This window comes from Anser brachyrhynchus, assembly GCF_964034855.1.
Source record: "Anser brachyrhynchus genome assembly, chromosome: 10".
NCBI lineage: Eukaryota > Metazoa > Chordata > Aves > Anseriformes > Anatidae > Anser > Anser brachyrhynchus.
Window position 1 is genome coordinate 20932017 of NC_137705.1, and position 19345 is coordinate 20951361.

At 38.4% G+C, this 19345-nt stretch overlaps 1 protein-coding gene across 1 annotated transcript in view; it reads left to right on the forward strand.

The window, feature by feature from the left end:
* The window catches only part of LOC308200247 (uncharacterized protein), a 171369-nt gene that overhangs the window by 32592 nt on the left and 119432 nt on the right, over positions 1 to 19345 (forward strand). The window contains exon 8 of the mRNA XM_080605622.1: positions 2131 to 3491. Within this exon, the coding sequence (XP_080461748.1) occupies positions 2131 to 2205 (75 nt within the window). The 3' untranslated portion in view covers positions 2206 to 3491. Of the gene's footprint in view, positions 1 to 2130 lie in introns of the transcript that reaches the window.

The following is a 19345-nucleotide window of genomic DNA, read 5'->3' on the forward strand; positions in this document are numbered from 1 at the left end:
TGGTATTCATCAGTCTTCATGTTCTTGGCCCATAGCAAAACCTGATGCTATTCAGAGAACTAACTCTCTAATTCAGATTTTGTGTTCAGTTGCCTTACCTTTCCTGCAGGCCGAGAGTGCGTGTGTGTATAGACAGATTCCATGAGTTGGCTGACGGGCAGGAACTTACGAAGATGAGGTAATTTAGTTTTAATTTTGAGTCCTGACTTTGCTTTTAAGAGTAACCGAATATATTTTCTGCTCCAGCTCTATATGCCATGGTATTACTACTCAGCGATTACCTGTGAGAGCGTTCTCAGTTGTTGGCAATTGGACCATGCAGAACGTGAAGGCACTCTTTTCAGGTTACCTGGCTGAGCAGATTCTGTGGCGGTTCTCCCTCTAACCTCTGCCATCCTTAAGGTTTTTTTGTTGTTGTTGGTTTTTTTTTTTTTTTTCATTTTCATTCCTTTCACATTTCCTTGTGGAAACATTTGAACTGTCTGGAACAGCAGACTTACTTATTTCCAGTTGGAGGCTGCTGCCATCAAGAAATGCATTAAGAGAGCATGAAAACCCTGCACTCTTTACTCAGAATTTCTTGCATTCCAAGCAAGGACCACAAAAGCCTCTGGTAGTTGCTTCACAGCCTGTCTTCCACTGGAAGATGTTGAAACTTTCAGATGTTTAGAGATTTTTTCTTATTTTTATTTTTATTTTTTGTGGTAATCTCCTTAGTATGTAGGAGTTCTAATTCTCCTTGTTTCTCCATGTAGCCATCATAAGAATTTTGCTTCAGACAGAAATGCAATTAGTTTTAAAAAAAAGAGTAGATTTAAGAAAATGTAGCTGTGTTCATAAAATGCAAGAATTGTTACTGCTTTATCACTCGTGACTGACTGAAACTCGCTGGTAGCAGCCCTAGTAGTCTCTTTGTTTTTGTTTTTGTTATCTTGGAGGAAAATCAGCTTCCTGAGAGAGTGGTCTCCAGAAAAAGTCTGACAGAGACTTAGTTTTAATAGGAAGTCTCATGGTAAAATTGAAGCTTTAATTCCCATTTTTCCATACCACTGGATTTTTTCTCAAAAGTTTACAGTATTCCACGTTTATAAAAAGAAGCATTTTCCTATTTGTGTTGTTATGTTTTGCTTTCTCAGGAGACGGTGTGGGAGAATGACTGAAATACCTGAGGTGGGTTTTATCCATCTCATGGTGCTTGTGAGAGTTTAATTTTGCTGCATTTCTTTTAAGGTAACGCGATATAAATTGGAAGAAAGATGTGATCATTGGAAATCCTTTTAGAATGTAATATGTATTTGGAGTTTTCATAAATCATTGTCCTGGTTTTGGCTGGAATAGAGTTAATTTTCTTCGTAGTAGCTCGTATGGTGCTATTTGGGGGATTCAGGATGAGAAAAATGTTGATAACACACTGATTTTTGGTTGTTGCTGAGCAATGCTTACACTAATTTGAGGGCTTTTGGCTTCTCATACCACCTGCAAGTGAGGAGGCTGGGGGGTGCACAAGGAGCTGGAAGGGGACGGCACCAGGGCAGTTGGCCCAGACTGGCCAAAGGGCTATTCCATGCCATGTGGCATCGTGCTGAGCAGTAAAACTGTGGGGAGTCGGCAAGGGGGGGGGATCTGCCATTGCTTAGGGATGGGATGGGCATCCATCGGCTGCTGGTGAGCAATTGAGTTGTGCACCACTTGCTTTTTTTATTCTTTTTTGTTGTTGTTGCTATTTTTTTCTTTTCTCTTTCCCTTTTTTCTTTCTTATTAAACTGTCCTTATCTCAACCAACAAGCTCTTGCACTTTTCAATTCTGTCCTTCGGGGGTGGGGGTGGGAGGTGGAAATGAGTTGAATGGCTGTGTGGTCTTTAGCTGCCTGCTAGGTTAAACCACAACTGTCATTATACCAAAAGTTTGCTTATTTTTTATAAGCATGTGCCATTGGTCTGTGTCTCTTGTTGAAACGCATAATAAACCTGACAAGGAGCAGTACTATGCATGTGCTAAATGCCTGTGGAAATCACCTGAAAATTAGAGCTAAATAAAGACAAGAAAACAGCTAGCAAAAATAAGTGGATAGTATTAGAGAAATTCCTTATGTTTCTCTTGTTCCCTCTTTGTCTTTTTCTGTGATACAGGTCTCTTGGCTCCAAAGAAGGCAGCTCCTCTGTCTAGAGGTAACTTTTGAATTCCCAGTGTACTCCTATGATTGATTTTTCCTCCTTGCTGAAAATGTTGTGCAATGAAAAGGTTGAAATAAAAACAAAGAAACAAAAATCCCAAACCCAGAAGAGACAGAGAACTATCTCTTTCTGAAAAACATCAATAAGAAAAGGCACGACTAAAGCATCCGGAGAGACTGTGGGAGCTAAAGCTCTTGGTTTTATCTGTTCTTCTGCTCTTGTGCAGGTAGCTTGCAGCTCTTGATTTCTCAGCCAAGAACATGGAGAACTTCAATTTCTCCTTGAGAAACAGAATATACCTGTAATAAAACAAATTTGAGAGGGGAAAGGAAGCAAATTCTAATTTATATGGCAAAGAAGGAAAGGATAAACTTTGGCGGATTAGAAAAATCCTTGAGTTAGGTGAAAAGAGAACATTTGGAACAGCCTTCTTATATGAAATACAGAGAGGAAGGTGGATAATAATGTGTGAAGAAGGAAAGGGAACACAAAAATTTGCTATAGAGAAGTGTGGGAGTAGAGAGACACGAGGTGCATGAGGCAGGCTGGAGCTAGTTAATACAAAGTTGTAGAAACAAGGAGGGGTGTCTGAAGCTGGAAATTTTATAATGGAAAGTCTAGCAGTCACCACTAGAATAAATTATGGACATTAGTGCAGTGTGTGTGATGTTTCATGGAAGTGGTATGCTTGGGTAGAGAGAGGGTTCCCCTAATTTTTTTTCTTTTCTTTTTAAAAGTTTATATGTTGTGCTGCAGTTGGTTTTGCTTTATTACTTTAAAATTCATATAAGGGCAATTCTGGAATAGTAGTTTTATCTTTCATGGGTGTCATACTGTTGAGTAGCTTAAATATAAAATGTAACACTGGGGACAAAAGCTCATTTTGAACCTACAGGTGCAGAAACGTATGGAAAGATCTATTTATTATAAAAGGTTGCTTATGCATTAGGACAAATCTAAGCTAGGTTTTATGGTTCTATGTATGCGTTGTGACTATTAAAGTTTTAAGTATACTGACAGCCTAATAAAAGGCATGAGTGATGTGTGCGATAGTATTTTTCAGTAGGAGGAATGCAGTTAATTTTGATTTCTTGCAAACAGCCAACCGTTTGGACCAAGGTTGTGGGCTCCATTGAAGCTGGCATGAATCAAAATTCATAATTTAGTTTAATCTGGCAGAAATAGGGTTTCATCCATGCGTGTGGGGCACTTCATTGTCTGCTTTGCTAGTTCTGTCTTCATTCCTATAGCAAAGGTATGAAAATCCGGTAGATACTGGCATGTTATTCACTCTGCCCATTAAATCTTAAATTGAATGCAAGAAGCATTTTTGCATTCTGTTTACTCTTTTTGGACTTGGATCTCTGCAGTAGTATAATAACAGTCGATTAAATGATGCTCGATGCAGTCATCAAATTTCATATTGTGGCTATTGGATCATCTTCCCTGGTTTTCATCTGTTGTGTACTTCATAGACGGGTTTGAGTGAGGGCTACTTCCAACACAAATTGTAGTCACTAGAAATAGTCACTCCTTTGGAATCTGCACATTTTTATTTCCATATGAGATGCAATTTAATCATTAAGGGAATTTTTTTAGCGCCAGCGTAACATACCTTTATAGGAGGAAGTTGACCCCAATTTTGTAAGCGGGTGTTTATGAAGTCAAAGGTGGACTCTTAAACAGACTTAGAAGCTGGGCCAGCAGCAGAATGCCCGATCTGGCACACACAGGAGAAATTATCCACGATTAAAGAGTTTCTGATTAATATGGCTTATGTGCCAAAACTGCACATGCAGCGTATGATCTCAATTAGAGTGAAACCTAATTCTTCAAGGCTAAGCTCCAGATTCATTCTGTAATTTCTTCTTTGTTTAACTTGGACATTTTTGACAACAGGATCTGAAAGAAACGTGGGGGGAGGGGGGAAAACCCCTTTACCATTATGAATTGCAGTTCTGTAGAAAATATCTTTCTCATGGTACTGCTCTGAATACCTTGACTATTTAATTTTTAGAGGGGTTGTTGTGCATTCCTCTAAGGCACTGCCATTTAGTGTTGCTAATGGAGCTGTAACAGTTTTTGGGAAAGAATGAATACTCGTGTGCAGGTTTTCTGCTTGAAAAGTAACTCTTGCCAAAGAAAACTGCTTGAAGGTGGAAAGGAATAAGTATATAATCACGCCACTGTCATTACCTCTGATATTAAGAAAGTAGGAAATGTCAAAGGCCTGTAAGAAAAATAAGTCCAGGTTTAATGAGTCTGCTGGAGAGGAATTATCAACATTAATCATTTAGCTAGTGGACTAACATAGCTGGCATCAATAGAATAACTTTTTCCATCCTGTTTTAATGCACAGCAGTTGCTCTAGCTTGTTTCTGAGACTTTTTTTTTTTTTTAACCACTAATCCCAAAACATCCTGGAAACACAAACTCTAATGAACTAGTATCATCGCATTTTAAGTGCTCTTCCAAACCAATATTAGTACTACTTAGAGAGAATTCAGCAGTTAGGCTCCTCGTGTGTGGGAAATGAGGGGTTCCAGACCCAAGGGAATCTGTGCATGGGGAGTTGTGAGAGCTGCACGGCGGAACAGGGTCCGTAGCCCTGTGTTGCTGCGTGTACCCGTGGTGCAGGACGCTGGTGAATCTGTGCCTGCACGGGGCTTTTCTCAGGAGTGGGGCCGAATACAGAACTGATGTCATTACTTAGCGTGAAGTCACCCTCGGGTCTTTTTCAAATAAAATGCAAAGCTTTGGTCTAGCAATCTTGAGAGAAGGGTCTTTTTTCAAGGAAAAGAAACATTAGCATTGTAGCACTGGCCAAATCCCAATTCCACTTAAAACACCAAATCAAGTTTTGCTTAATGCATCCCACCCTCCCCTGTTAATTCCGGCCGCCCACTTGCCACTGTCCGGGCTGGGCTCGGCCTCGCTGGTCCCCGCAGACCCCCGGGGGCCAGGGCGCGCTCCCGCAAGGCGGTGGCTCGGGAGCGCGCCCTGCGCCGTGCCCACCGCGGGGCGCTGGAGAGCGGCGGCCGGGAGCGAGGTTTGCCAGGGCTTCGTCCCAAAGCCCGGGGCATCGCTACGCCGTGTAACGGGTTCTTCCCTGTTAAGCAGGAGGTGTTTGCACTGTAACAAGGCAAATTCTGAAATCCGGTCTCGAAGAGATTGTAGAAAAGCTGATTTGGGGTCAGTGGTCTTGACATTAAAGCTATCGGTTGCTATATAAAGAAGGCTCACGTTACGTCATTTTATAGCTCCCCTATTCCTGTTTGTTTGTTTCAATAACAATGAAAAAGCTAAACGTTTTGCTAGCAGACATGTGGACTATCCCTCCCCAAAAGAGAATTTCAAAAATTTCATAGGTTCCTTTATTTCTGAGGTCCAAGGGCCCATTCCTATAGTGTGTCAGCTGGCTCCGATCTTCATTTTATTGGTGGATTTTTAGATTTAAAGAAATCTAAAATTTGTGGAATTACAGAAAGATACTGTCATGAAGTCCCTTCTAATGACAGAGAAACCAGCCCTGTCATTGCACACAGTACGTGGCTTGAGAACAGCATGTGTGCTTTCCCAGCACTGTAGATGAAGGAAAAGGGTATATGAACTGGGGAAGTGTAAAAGTAGTACTGACCCGTAATCCTGACACTACTGGTGTACAGCCAGGCAGCCGATGCACTGCACTATTTTCAATAACCAGGAGGAATCTGTTGCCGCTTCTGAAAGAATTTTACATCGTGATATGACTCCTTTCTTATTCTGATGTGTGGTGGCTTCAGCGGACAGCTTTCCGTTGACATCAGAGAGCAAGTATTTACACATTCTCCTTCTCCTGTAGTACTGTAAGATCAGATGCACTCACATTCCGTGGTAACAGAATAACCCCTGTGGCTTCTGCGTGGCTTTGGCAGATATTTTCTGTGAAATGGAATCCATATGCTGGGGTGACCCTTAATGAAACCCTTTCTCTAATTGCTGTATTAAGCTCACTATTTCCTTGTCATTGTTTACACTTTTAAATCTATAATATATTCCAAATTAAGTATGTTTGAATGATAGCATTCTGATTTAATTATAGACATTATCATTGATTAGGCCAGACAATCTAAACAATGCATAAGCTTTGGTGGAATAACTTCGTGAATAAAACCAGGCAACTAAGAGATTCTTATTCTAATAAAGATAAATACAAGTATTCCATTAAGTAAATTAGAACTTCTGCCTCTGTAATTTTGCAAAATAGTGGCAGTGTTTTCTAGGTCATCTCCAGCTAAATCATTTTCTGGCTAGCCATTTTTTTCTTAATATACTTGATTCCTTATGTAATTTAATTTTTAATATCCCTTCTTTATTCTTTGCTTCCAATTATTCAGCATGCTCAGAATAAAAATAAGTATAGTTAGCATTACCGAGTTCATAATACCAAGGTTTGCTTGTTTTTGTTTTGAAATGAAGCAAAACAAAGGTTCAGTCTGTACTCAATATCATAAAGCTAGCACAGTCAAGAAAGAAACAGTTAGCAAATTAAGTTGGGGGGAATGCGGACTGAGAGCCATAGCCAAGAGAGCAAACTCCTGAGAACATGCACGGTTTTGCAGTGTTGATGATGTCAGAATCAGAACAAGGGAGTCTTTAGAAAGAGGAGGAAAGGTGATCCAGGCATGGAGGACGATTGTACAGGGCACAGAATTGTGAAAATGGACAGAAGACAAAAGATCCAGGTACATGACTTGTGCAGGGAATATGAATGGAGAAGTTGGACAAGCATGCGTAAGGAACTGGACCAGAAGAAATTTCAAAGGCAAAACGGAAGAACTGAAAGATTGGAAAAGCAAAGACAGGAACCAGCAGCCTGTAGTTATAGTAGGAAGTATTTAAAGGTAAGGGATCTTAGGCTGAGGAGGTAAGACTCTGAGCAAAGGGAAATGAGGAAACTGCAGTGCTGTGGGGGCAGCATGACAATAGGAATTTGATAATGATGACAGAAAAAAAATGGATGGGTTTTGGATGTTCTGAAGAAGAGCTGACTGTCATGACAGGCTGAATAAAGAAACGTAGAAAAGGAGCTGAAAATGTAACCTGTCCTGGGGAGCAGTAAGAAGATAAGAGTGTGAAAAATTACCAGTTCAGTCATCCCCTTGCTGGTGGTGAACTGAAGTAGAAGAAGAGTAAGATGTGAGAGAGGGCATGTTTTCTTTTGAGAACAATAGCGATGATGGAGAGATTGTTGGATGAAAGTTTAAAAAATGCTGGCATATGAGTGTAACGGAAATGTGGAATGAAGTGGTGTTGGTATATTGCTACAAGGGAGACACAAAGTGGGACCTAAAGTGGATCAGAAAATTGTAAAGTACGGTTTTCTACGGAAGAAAGGGAGAAAACTGAGGAACAGAAAGATGCTGAGCAAAATGTGTAATCTGGAACATGAGGAAGAGAGCTTTGACTTGACCACATGCATGGCTGTGTGGCTTTCGGTGGGAAGGGGTTGGAACTGGGTTGTGCAGGAACAGAAAGGAGATATTGTCAGCTAGCAGGATGTATCACTGCTAACCTTAAGGTTAACAAAAGACAGAGGAAGTTGGAGAAGCAGTGGGCCAAGAGAAGGGTTTATTCAGGTCCTTTCTTTGTGTGTTTTAACCATGTCCTAGTCTGCAGACTTGGCAACCGAGGAACTTCCCTGTCTGCTTGAACCTCACCTATTATTTGGGGAATGGGGATGCAGAACAGAACAGTGAGGGTAGCTGGGATTCTCACTGTGGAGCTCAAGTTCATTGCCAGCACTCTGGCTATTGGTTTCTGAATTTCTTTGTGCTGGTGCAGATTAGAGGTAATTGTGCTGGTGATGAAGTGCTGTGGGGCACAGTGAGATGTGTGCTGTTTGTGGAGAACTGCGGTGATGGTTAGAGGTGCTATGCACGCTGCATTCTGTGGCAGCTGCAACTTCTAAAGTAGCCTCGTACCGAATATGGCACCCTGTTTTATAAGCCTGATATCACCATACTCTCACTTACTGTATAACTCTACAGCAATTACAGCACAGTTTAATTTACAAATCATTATAGTGTTTAGCCATTACCAGTACAAAGTAGTTACTTTCTTTGTGCAATTGAAGCCTAATTATGATGCCATCTGAAACTTTCAGGCATCAGGTAACACTATTTTGTAGGGAAAAAATAACCATTTATTTAAATTGTAAAGTCTGTGTATTTACAGAGTGGCTGTTCTTACTCTTCAGATTTCACAGCAATTACATTGGAAGGTATTTATGAAAATTTGGGGTCTTATTTCTGAAAAAATAAGTTATGAGCAATTGCTTCCTATGCTTGCATAATTGTTTGAATAATTGTACTCAACAAAATGAAGCAAATTATCCTTTAATGCTTTTTAATAATTCTCATAGTTTGTTAATCCAGAAAGAGCACAGGGACTCTAAATATTGTGTAGTTCAGATACTAAGGCTAGAATCTGGAGCACATTCTCGTACGGTTAACATGAAACGTGTTCACAAGTCAGTGACACAAAGTGGATTATAGTACATTGTACCTTTCAGTTAAAAAAAAAAAAAAAGTGGTCATAAACTTACAAGAAGTAGTTAATCAGAGTAAATCTGAAGAGCTTTTAGTGTGGATAAAATCAATATACCTTTAGCAGGTCATTTAAATACCGATCTGTTGAACCAGTTGCATATGTGCAGAGTGTTGCATGTGTTTTTCCAGTCATCCTGGTGAAGTTAAAGATTCTAGTGCAATTTCTACAGACTCTCATAGGCTATAGTGTTTTTGCAAGTTATATTGGCATCTCCTTTTAACTTCTTCCTTAAAATCCTTAAAACCCAAAGAATTAAAGATACGGACATAGAGGAAAGTGGGTTTGTTTCCGTGTGTAGCATTGAAATGTCAGTCTGCTAAACAACTTGCTAAGAGCACTGGAATTGAGAATGAACTGTTATGACACACAGGCAATGTGGGGATAATAATACTTTCCTGTGACTAGAAGGTTTCAAATAGGATTGTGAAATGATTTCTGTCTTGAAAATTGCTTCCTATTTTCTGTAAGGTGTAGTTTTATAATTAATACTGTCTACATGCATCACGTTACATTTTTTACTACATAAACAACTTGTGTTTTTCATGGTATAAGCTAGTTTGTAGATTCTTACCTAAGTAATTAAAAAAAAAAAAGTTATTCACCTATTATTGAAACCCAGACTATTCAGATAAGAATGGACTTCCTGAAAAGAAAGTTTCAGAATATCCATATTTTTTTTCTAGTAGGGTTTGTTCTTTTGAATTAAGCGTACATTTCCTATTAATCTGTAAAAGTGTGCATCAGGAGCTGTGAACTCCTTTATTTCTTCATGAAATTACTCCCTTTTGCTCAGCACATGCACTGAGTGCAGTCTGTGTGCAGCCTTGGGCTTCAGAGACTAACAAAATTTAAATCAGCTTTATACAAATAGTTTTGGTCAGAGAAGCTCAGTTTTGCTGAATTAAGGCCACAGACTGTAAAAAGGTGTTTAATTACAGTATGTCATTAATTAGCCCCAATATTCCTGTCAGAAACACTCCCTTTCTAAGCATCTTGTACTCCTGATTTCTGTAGTTAGCAGAAAATGTAACTCTTGTTTTTTGTGGCTGGTGGATTTGAATGATGACTGTGATACTGCAATGATATCACTATGAATTCATTGGTTTTATATCATCTGTATGCCAGTTCATCAGTGATAGTCCAACCTGTATGGTATTGCTGACAAACTCCCTCCCCAGTAGCACACTCCGGGTGAAAAACAAATCCAGAAAAGGAGCTGCTTGAAAGCTGGCTGTGATCTGCATGTTTCCAGCTGAGCAGACTGCTTTCGGCCACAGAAGTCAGACGAATTAAAACCAAAGGAGTGTGTGCAGAACTGAAGACCTCGTTGCTCTTTGCTCTTTCCTTTCATTGTTCTTTCTCATTACCTGAACCGGCTGTTCATCTGGCAGTGCCATACACTTCAAATTTTCATCTTTTTCTGTGGTTTCTTCTTTCCCCCCATCTACTACTTTTTTTAAATACTGTTTGAAGGTTGCTTCTGCCTTTGTCATGTGTTCTTTCCCATATTATTATATTACATTATGTTACTGTTTTTATTTTGTTCACCTTACCTGTCTCCTCATGCAATTCTATTTCTTACTTCAGATCCTCTTGTTTTCTAATTCCACGTGCTTCAGTTGCTTCTGCAGGAACAAGGACTGTTGGATTAAAGATACACTTCTGGAGTGTGCGTGTATGATAAAAAAAGAAGTTATCACCAGAGAGCAATTAGGTTTATATGTCAGTGTTTGTTGGCATTACATAGCAATAACAAATACGGTGCAAAAACAGATCTGTTATTTTTTATATCAGCTTACAAGACCTGATCTGGGAATTTAGGTGTTCAGGCATGTTTAACAGTCTCTTTTTTTTTAATTGACTCTTTTTTTTTTTTCTTTAAATATATTGTTAGAAAGTAAAGATTTAATCAACAATCCTAAAAACAAACAAAACAAAACTGTAGGGTTTGTCTTCCCTCTGTATGTGGGCCTATCTGACTTCCCTAGTTTGTATCTTTTCTGTCCAGTTGGATATCCTTTAAGGACAGGACTTATCTGGAGAGGTGCACATATAGCACGGCAGGTCAGAACAAAAACACTGGGTAGAGTCGGTGTGAAAGTCACGGGTGAGGTGCGGTGAGCCTGTCCAGCTACTCCTGTGCATGGGTCAGGTAGCAGCATGGTAATCAAGCATCTTTTGTCAAAATATTATTTCCTGATTGGAATTGTGAATATATGCCTTCTGCTGGAGGTAGGATGCTTTCATTTAAAAAAAAAAAAAAAAAGTCTGTTCTTCCTGCAACTTGAAGTTTTGTGTTGCTGTTCATGGTAGTAAGGCTTCACCCATTGCCCAGACTACATCCTGGATTGTAAAGTAACTTTATTCAATAGGAATCACATCTACCCTATCTTCGTGGATAGAGTTAAGTGCTCTGTTATGTTTAGTAAATATAAATGCAAATGAGTACTGCCTGTTAACTGTGGAGATACAATAGCTCTAGATCTTAGATTGTAGTTCTCTTCACCAGCAGATGGAGACCCAGATCGTGAGACCTGGTTTTGCAGGCATAGTTAGTGGTTAACATGTAATAATTGGTTGCCAGTGGACTTCAGTGAAATTTCCATGTTCAAGTATCTTTGAGGTTTGGTTCCAAATCTATGGATATCTGGAAGCCCCTAATCCCCTCCTAGATCTTGGCTGAAATATTTGAAAACAGAAACGTGGAAAAGGTAGGTGGGCATTGCTCTCTGCTAACAAGAGCCAAACAACCTGAACATTTTAGTATTTTTGTAAAGAATTTTAATAAAATATAGCATTTTATTACCCTGGGATGGCATGGATCTTTTAGAAGTAAAAATATAGGAAATGTATAGGAAATGTCTTCCTTTAGGATAGGATTTTTACCACCCCAGATGTCTGAGCTTTCTTAAAGCAGCTAAAGTAGTTTTCTATAGGACTGGTTGCTGTCTGCAAGACATCTCTGCCAAAGGCTGTCTGCAGGGCTTGAGTGTTTATACATATTGTTTGCAAAGATGAAGGCTAGGATGGTGGTGGTTGCTTCACAGATGTCTTGTGGAGGTGCTCTCCTCTTTCTGTCCGTGAAGTGCCTGTTGACTGGGCAGTGGGAACTAAAAAGGATTGTGTTGCTTCTTTTCTTGTTGTAAAAGTTTTCTCTGATCAGTAATATAGTCCATTGAGATGGTGATTTATTGGCTCTCTTTCCAAGAAGTATGGCCTCCCTGCCTGCTTAAATTTCACTTCTCTTACTTTGCTAAGTCTTCAATGTTCTCTAGATATTCATTCTTATTAGAGATTCTTGGAGCTGGGACTGAGTTTGGGTAGGATTCCTGTTTAAAACAAAACATTATTACTGTTTTGTGTCTTAATTTTGCCCCTCCTAAATGTATGACTTTTGGGAAAATCATGTATTTATTTATTTATTTTAAAATTTGGCCTTATCTCCAGTCATTTTATCACAGAACATGCTGCTTTAAAAAAAATAAATAGAATGTTCTCACTGATGGAAATTAGAGATAATCCTCTATCAGAGAGGTGAAGAAGATGGCCCTGAAGGCATCCAACACACAGGATCAAGTCCTGTTGGGTACCTGGGGAGCGCACTCTAGCTTCCGTTATTTCTTTTTATTTAGGAACCTGAAGTTGGTGTCGGTTATGTTGGGACTAAGTCCAGACAGCACTAAGACAGTGCTGTCAGGATGCTCAGGATCAAGGGTGTTAGCATTAACGCTGCATGATATTTGCAGCAGTAATCAGCATGGCAAAATGTGTGAAGGAGAAATGTGGTCAGATATGTTCAGAAATTCTTTTGCTCCCTATTTAAGGGTACTGAGGTAGAATTGTGACACTGCCACTTACTTGAAGAAAAAGGCTTAACGATACTAAAAGATGTTGAATGGTCATATTTTCCAAAAGGACAGCCATGCTCTAAGCCAAGTTTCAATTCAGTTGCAACCTACCTTTCTGCATGCACTTTACTTGAGCGCCAGCTCAAATAGCAGGTTTATTTATTTATTTAGCAAAAAATTAAAGCATCTATATTTACAGTGTTTACAGTATTCAGTGCATTGTGTATTTTTTTCTGTGATTTTACAATTGTCAACAACAACAGCTGTTACCCTCATTTTGCTCTGTGTGCACGCATGTGGACTTAAATGCCAGTGTAACTGAAATCCAACTGCTAGTTTTGTGTCTGGAGCAAAACCTAACTGTGTAGAAAGTAAAGTCATAAACCGAGTACTAGCGGTCAGTGCATTCCAACCAGTGTGTAACTTCATACTTGTGCACGTATAAGAACTGACAAAAACAAAATCCTGTTTTGGTATGTGTAGAAAATATTCACTGTAAGGGGAAATGAAAATTATTTAGATTAAAGTCAAAACAACAATTTAACATCCCTTTGTGTACACAAACACTCTTCTGAAAGTCACAAATCATAGATGCTTGATGTTCAGAGTCATTTTAAATGCTACTTACCTAAAGCCAGGAGATGAGAAACATGTGGCAGACCTTTTTTGCAAAAGTTCAGGGAGGGGTGGGGGAAGCAAGAGGATGTTTGCATCTGCAGGAGGAGGGCCTAAAAATACTCTAAAAGCCGACAGTTCACTTAAATCATTAATCCTACATTGAAGACATTTCCACATTTTAATGGACTGCAATTAAACCCAATATTTCTTAATACGAGTGTCAGGTGTTTTCAGCAGTGATGCAAATGACTGCTTAGTGCTATAATTCTGAAGGGGAAGGCATTTAGACCAGGCTCATTTGAACAGCCAAATATAAACAAGAGCACATAATTCCATCTGCTTTTTGGCAATTTGTTGTTCCTTTTAGGTTCTCTTTCCCCGTTTGTCTTGTGGACACAGTTTGCAGGAAATGTCAGCCTGTGTGATTGATAGCATGAGATTGGATGTACTGACTTCATGCTTTCATAAAGCAAGACAGCTGTTGGGAGAAACTTTCCTTCAGGAGCTGGAAAGGTTTAAATTTTCCATCTCTTTGACTATTTGGCCTGATGAAGGATTGGGTTTTACCAGACAAGTAAATAAAAAGATGGCTAAGATGTACTAGAAGGTCATTCAAATGATCTTTAAATAGCAATTACTGGAGGGGGGGCAGAGGGAAAGCCCTCTACATTCTGAGTTTGCTTAAGTGAGCCCTAAAAAATTACGCTTGTGTTCTCTCTCCCTCTCGCTCTCGCTCTCTTTTTAACCACTCTGTAAAACAGACAATTTCTAATAATGTGATTTTACAATGGAAGCTTGTCACAAGGCAGCAGAGAATGAAAGTGGTTCAGGTAATAATTCCCAGATTGTCAGCTGATTTGCCGTGGTTCTGGGACATTGGCTCTCTTCCAAAGTTTCTATATACTGTAGCACACAAGTCTGCAGTCCTTTTTCTTGCTAAACTTAGATATGTTGGTATAATTTTAATTAACTCTGGTTTTGGATAAATTAGTTGTAGCAAAATAAGCATGCTTTCCTTCCAAAGTGGACAGGAAAAAAACAGAGAGTTCATTTTTGCATTTATAAATGTGTCTGAGCGATATTATTTTATTTTGAGGAACATGTATTTTGGGGATGTTATGAACATACTCTTGAGAAAGATCAGGTTATTCAGAGATGTACCATGTGATGCTATTTTACTTTAATTTACTTTTTCTTACTGTTCATTTGGGGGGTGCATTAGCTGATAGATGGGATAATACCTAGGTTCCTGGCCACACTGAAAATTGTAGTCAGACTTATGGTTCTGCTAGGTCAGAACCAAAAGTCAGGAATTGTAAACCCCTGTGGTTCAAAATTTTGGTGAAGACTACATTTAGATGGTTTTTTTTATAGTTTGAGTCAGATTCCAAATTCCTCTTCAGTCTAGTTTTTTATATTTAGACACAGTCACTGCTCAAGACCTGTTAACAAGGTCTTCCAAGCTAGATTGAGTCTTACTGGATTTTAGACTTTTAGGAAACTCTGCAGGCTATAGCAAAAAAGTGTCATAAGTCAGTAGCAAATATCATAGTATGCTTTCTTTAAAAACAGCAAATGATGTGTAGGTCTGATTGTTAAAGAAACTTGAGCAGCTAAATAGTTTCCTGCCAAGGAGTATATTGCAAAGATCCTGAGCAGTCCTGTTCATGTACTGGGAAGCTTTAATCCAGACTGTTCAAAAGTAAGGCTTGTCCCACAGTGTATCTTCAAGATACAAGATTCTTCAAGATACACTGTAGGTTTCTGTAAAGGTAAGCAGAGTGCTGGATTAGAAGGGGACAGGATCAACACTTCTGATGTAATAACGAGAGATAGAGACTGGACTGGAGAGTCCACAGCATTTCTGTGCCCAACCACCTTTGGCCAGTGCTGTTGTGTGGTGTGGTCTGCTCCAAACCCTCTGCCCCAACCTCATCTGAATTCTAAGTGCAAGGCAAAATACATAAGGAAGAAGACAACATGTTTATAGAAGCAGCCGTGATTGTAAGGAAATTTGCTATTGCAACAAATCCTAAGAAACCGCAAAAAACTTTAAAAATGCTTTAGGAACCTGACTGAAATAGAAACAGTTCCTTTGGGCAGACAAATGGTGACATTAGCTGCTGTGTGGATATGTTTTGCAATACTCTGAGGTAAAAGGATACCAAGGAGCTATGTGGGTCACTTCATTTAGATCCAGTAAACATTTCTGTAATCAGTAATCATCTGCACTTTTTCTTAACTGTGTATGGATCCCTGTAACAATCTAATCACTTACAAAAATACACAGTTTCAACACCACTAATTAGGACTCTGTAGAACTGGAAAAAAGCCAGTCTATATTCTACATGTACAATCAGTTTATTGTTGAATGTTCAAAGAACTAACCGTTTGTTTATAACTAGATGAGAATCTTTTTTTTTTTTTTTTTTTGTTTCTTTATATACTTACAAATTAATCTTGAGTATCTTTCTATACAGGGTGCTGTATTCACTCTTCCAGTAACCCATTTAAACAGGTAGTGTTTCATCAGGGAGGAATTTAATGCTTTGCATTGCTTTGGCAGATTGTGGCTGAACTATGATAAATAAGGTTCTGGCAGGTCACTACTTATTTTTGAACCATTGCTCCACTAAGTTCTCAAAATTCAGTGCGATCAAAGAACTGCTTTACTGTTGTTAGTAATACTTTTATAGCATTAGTGCCTTAAGGTCCCAGCTGAGATGAGGCCCTACAGCCCTAGACATTGTACAGACATAGAATAAAAGACAATCCATGCCCCAAGAAATTCATAATCTAACTACCAAGATCAGACAGCAGTATGATTCTCCAAAAATAAAATAAAATAATATGCTAGTGAAAGAGTCTCTAAACCATCTCTTAATATTCTGTACCATAAATATTGGAATGTGCTACCTTTGGAGAAGTTACTTCCATTCATTTTGGTGCCTCAATGTAATTTTTTTAAAGTGTAAATAATTAAATGTGTTTTACATTTGAAACCAAAGTGGTAATAAATTACAAAACATTTGGAAACAATTGCCCATGCTTATAACTGTGGTGTGTGTTTCCTAATGATCATTTAATATTGTATTTAATACTCATCTGAGAAATCTGTGAAAGTTAAAATTATCTAAGATAACAAGGCATTTATACTGCCTTGCCACACTACTGAATGCTAGTAGAGTATGAATGGTTAGTTGTTTAGAACGATAATCAGCAAAACTAATATCCTTACCAATACAACTGTGTGAATGAAAACATTTCTTTATGCAGAGTGACATTGACGTGCTCAGTTCATACAAGAAGACCCCAGGAAAAAATGCCTAGCATTTATGATGCCTCTTGAGTGTCTTGGGTTCTTTTCTTGTTTCCCCAGCAAAGTAGCTACCTGCCTTATAGGAAATTGGAAGGCTTTGTTGGTAGTCGCAACTCCCTCATCCCCACAAAACAAGATTTTATATATCCTGTAAGACAAACCTTGCTTCTCCCGATAGGTTTTGCATATCATGACACTGAAACTTATAAATAGGTACCATTAAACTGTTGTTTGAAGTTTCTTGTGTGTAATTGCTCTATATCTTAATTCTGCAAGAATATACCAAATTTTCAGTTGAGTTCATAGGCCTCTAATTAAGAGGTGTCAGTGTAAAATTGCCTAACCACTGTTTTCGTATGGTGTGTACAACAAGCAACTATGGTTAAGGTTAAGGGTGTGATATGAAATGTGTAAGGCCAGGCTAGATGTATCCCATATTTTGGATTTGTTGAGAACTTACTGAAATGGGTATGAATCACAGAATCATCTAGGTTGGAAGAGACTTCCAAGATCATCTAGTCCAACCTCTGACCTAACACTAACAAGTCCTCCACTAAACCGTATCACTAAGCTCTACATCTAAACATCTTTTAAAGACCTCCAGGGATGGTGACTTGAACCACTTCCCTGGGCAGCCCATTCCAATGCCTAATAAACCTTTCAGTAACGAAGTTCTTTCTAATATCCAACCTAAACCTCCCCTGGCGCAACTTTAGTCCATTCCCCCTCATCCTGTCACCAGGCACGTGGGAGAATAAATCAACCCCCACCTCGCTACAGCCTCCTTTAATGTCCATGTAGAGTGCGATAAGGTTGCCCCTGAGCTTCCTCTTCTCCAGGCTGAACAATCCCAGCTCCCTCAGCCACTCCTCATAGATCTTGATCTCTCGTTACACCAGTGAAAATAAATTTGGACTGAGAAAGAATCGTCAGTTGACGAATATTTTGTCAGAGTAGAGAATATGACAAAAGAGAGTAAAGTTCTATACTGACACATGGTAAATCCTAGTTACTGTTGATAGAGTAAATGTGGGAAAGGTTGACTATAACAGGTGATGAAATACTGTGTGTCTTTCTTCAGAGTAATGAGGCATCTGTAGTCATGTTGGCCTTTACAAAAAATTCAGAGGGGAAGATCAAACATAAAATTAGTGGAAATTATTTCAGGTACAGAACAAATGTGATTTGTCACTACTGAGCAGTATTTAGTGAAATCCATAGTTAAGGAAAATGCTAAGTGTACTTTTTTTTTTTGTGTGGTATATTTAACAGTCTGTTTTTCAAATAAGAAAAAAAACCAACTTTATTGGATTGCTTCATCATACTATTAAGTTATACTTTTCCTTTCCCAGCTGATCTGTGCTTTCTGTCTAGCCATGAAGGACTCATAAGATTGTTCAAAAATGCTAGAATTTTCAAAAGAAGCAGTGTACCATTTGGAAAAATCTTCAAGAATCTTCACTTCATCCTCTGAAGGTTAGCAAATATGTTTCAAATTGACAGTATATTTAAGTTGATTGTGTTTTATTGTTGCACTGTTCTCAGCACTGAGTTGACAACATTGCAGATTTCCAATATTCATATTTGTTAATTCTATTGAAATAATGGAAATTGGCTGTTCATGCAGAAGGTTTTGACTCCCATCACTGCCAAAACCTTCACAGGCAGTTATGTAACAAAATATATGAAATAATAGAAAACTCTACAAGAGTTGTGTTTGGAGGAGTTCACATGCCTTGGGAAGTGTTTGGTTTATTTGGACTTTCTGAAGTCTACTCCCTCCTGCTTAAGCACAGTTTTGAGTCACTGGTGTCCTTTGACAAAACTTCTCGACTTCAGTCAGAACTTTGCCTAGGCAAGGATTACCTGATCAAGTAAGTTCTATGTTGAATTAAATTTCCTACCAAGAGATAGCTTTTCATATTCATTTTTATTTAATTATGAGCATTTAAGGAGACCGAGTTTCTAATGGGATTCCAGAAAAGCTTTGAATGGAGAGTTATTTGGGGACTGTTAATCTGAAGAAACATTGCATTTTGTACACAAAAAATTGCCTTCTATACCATTGGATTGTAATTAGCTGTGCTTAAATGCTGATGTATATCGCTGAGCTCCTCTAAGATTTCATCTGCTTTTCAATTCACTAATGTGTGGATAATGTTGTCCTGTCTGTATCACTGACCAACTATTAGCCTGTACAGAGCTGCAATGAGGTAGAATGCTACTATTCTTTTTCACATACGTGGGTCATAGAACAAGAGGTTTGATTAAAATAAATAAATTAGCACTTTCTAATTGCACAAAATTTATGATGGATGATTTTAGTCAGAAAAATAAAGCATTATATATTTTGAGAGAGATGTGATATCTTTATTGAAGGTGGAATCAAAGTGCTCATAAATGCCTCTGTTTTAGCAAAATATCCTTATTGTTCTTGTTACCGTTAAATAAATTGCAAGGGTCATACACTATGTAACTAGTAAATCTTGTTTATGTTATTAATAGTCTTACTGTTGTAGAAAGATTTTGCAGGAAACATATTCTGGAACTCCTGTTAATATTGATTATTATTGGAAAATTTTAACAAGGTATTAGTTATTATATCAAGATATTATGAAATTAATTCAAGAACTCTATAAATGTTGTGACAAGAGCTGATTTTTCAGGTGGTAGCTTAATGTATTTGTCTTCATTTGTGTGCAACATAACAACCAAATATTTGTGCAAACACATTTACAAATGGGTACAAAATTGAGAAGAAAGTAGTATAGCAAGCATGGTTAGGAACTTTGCA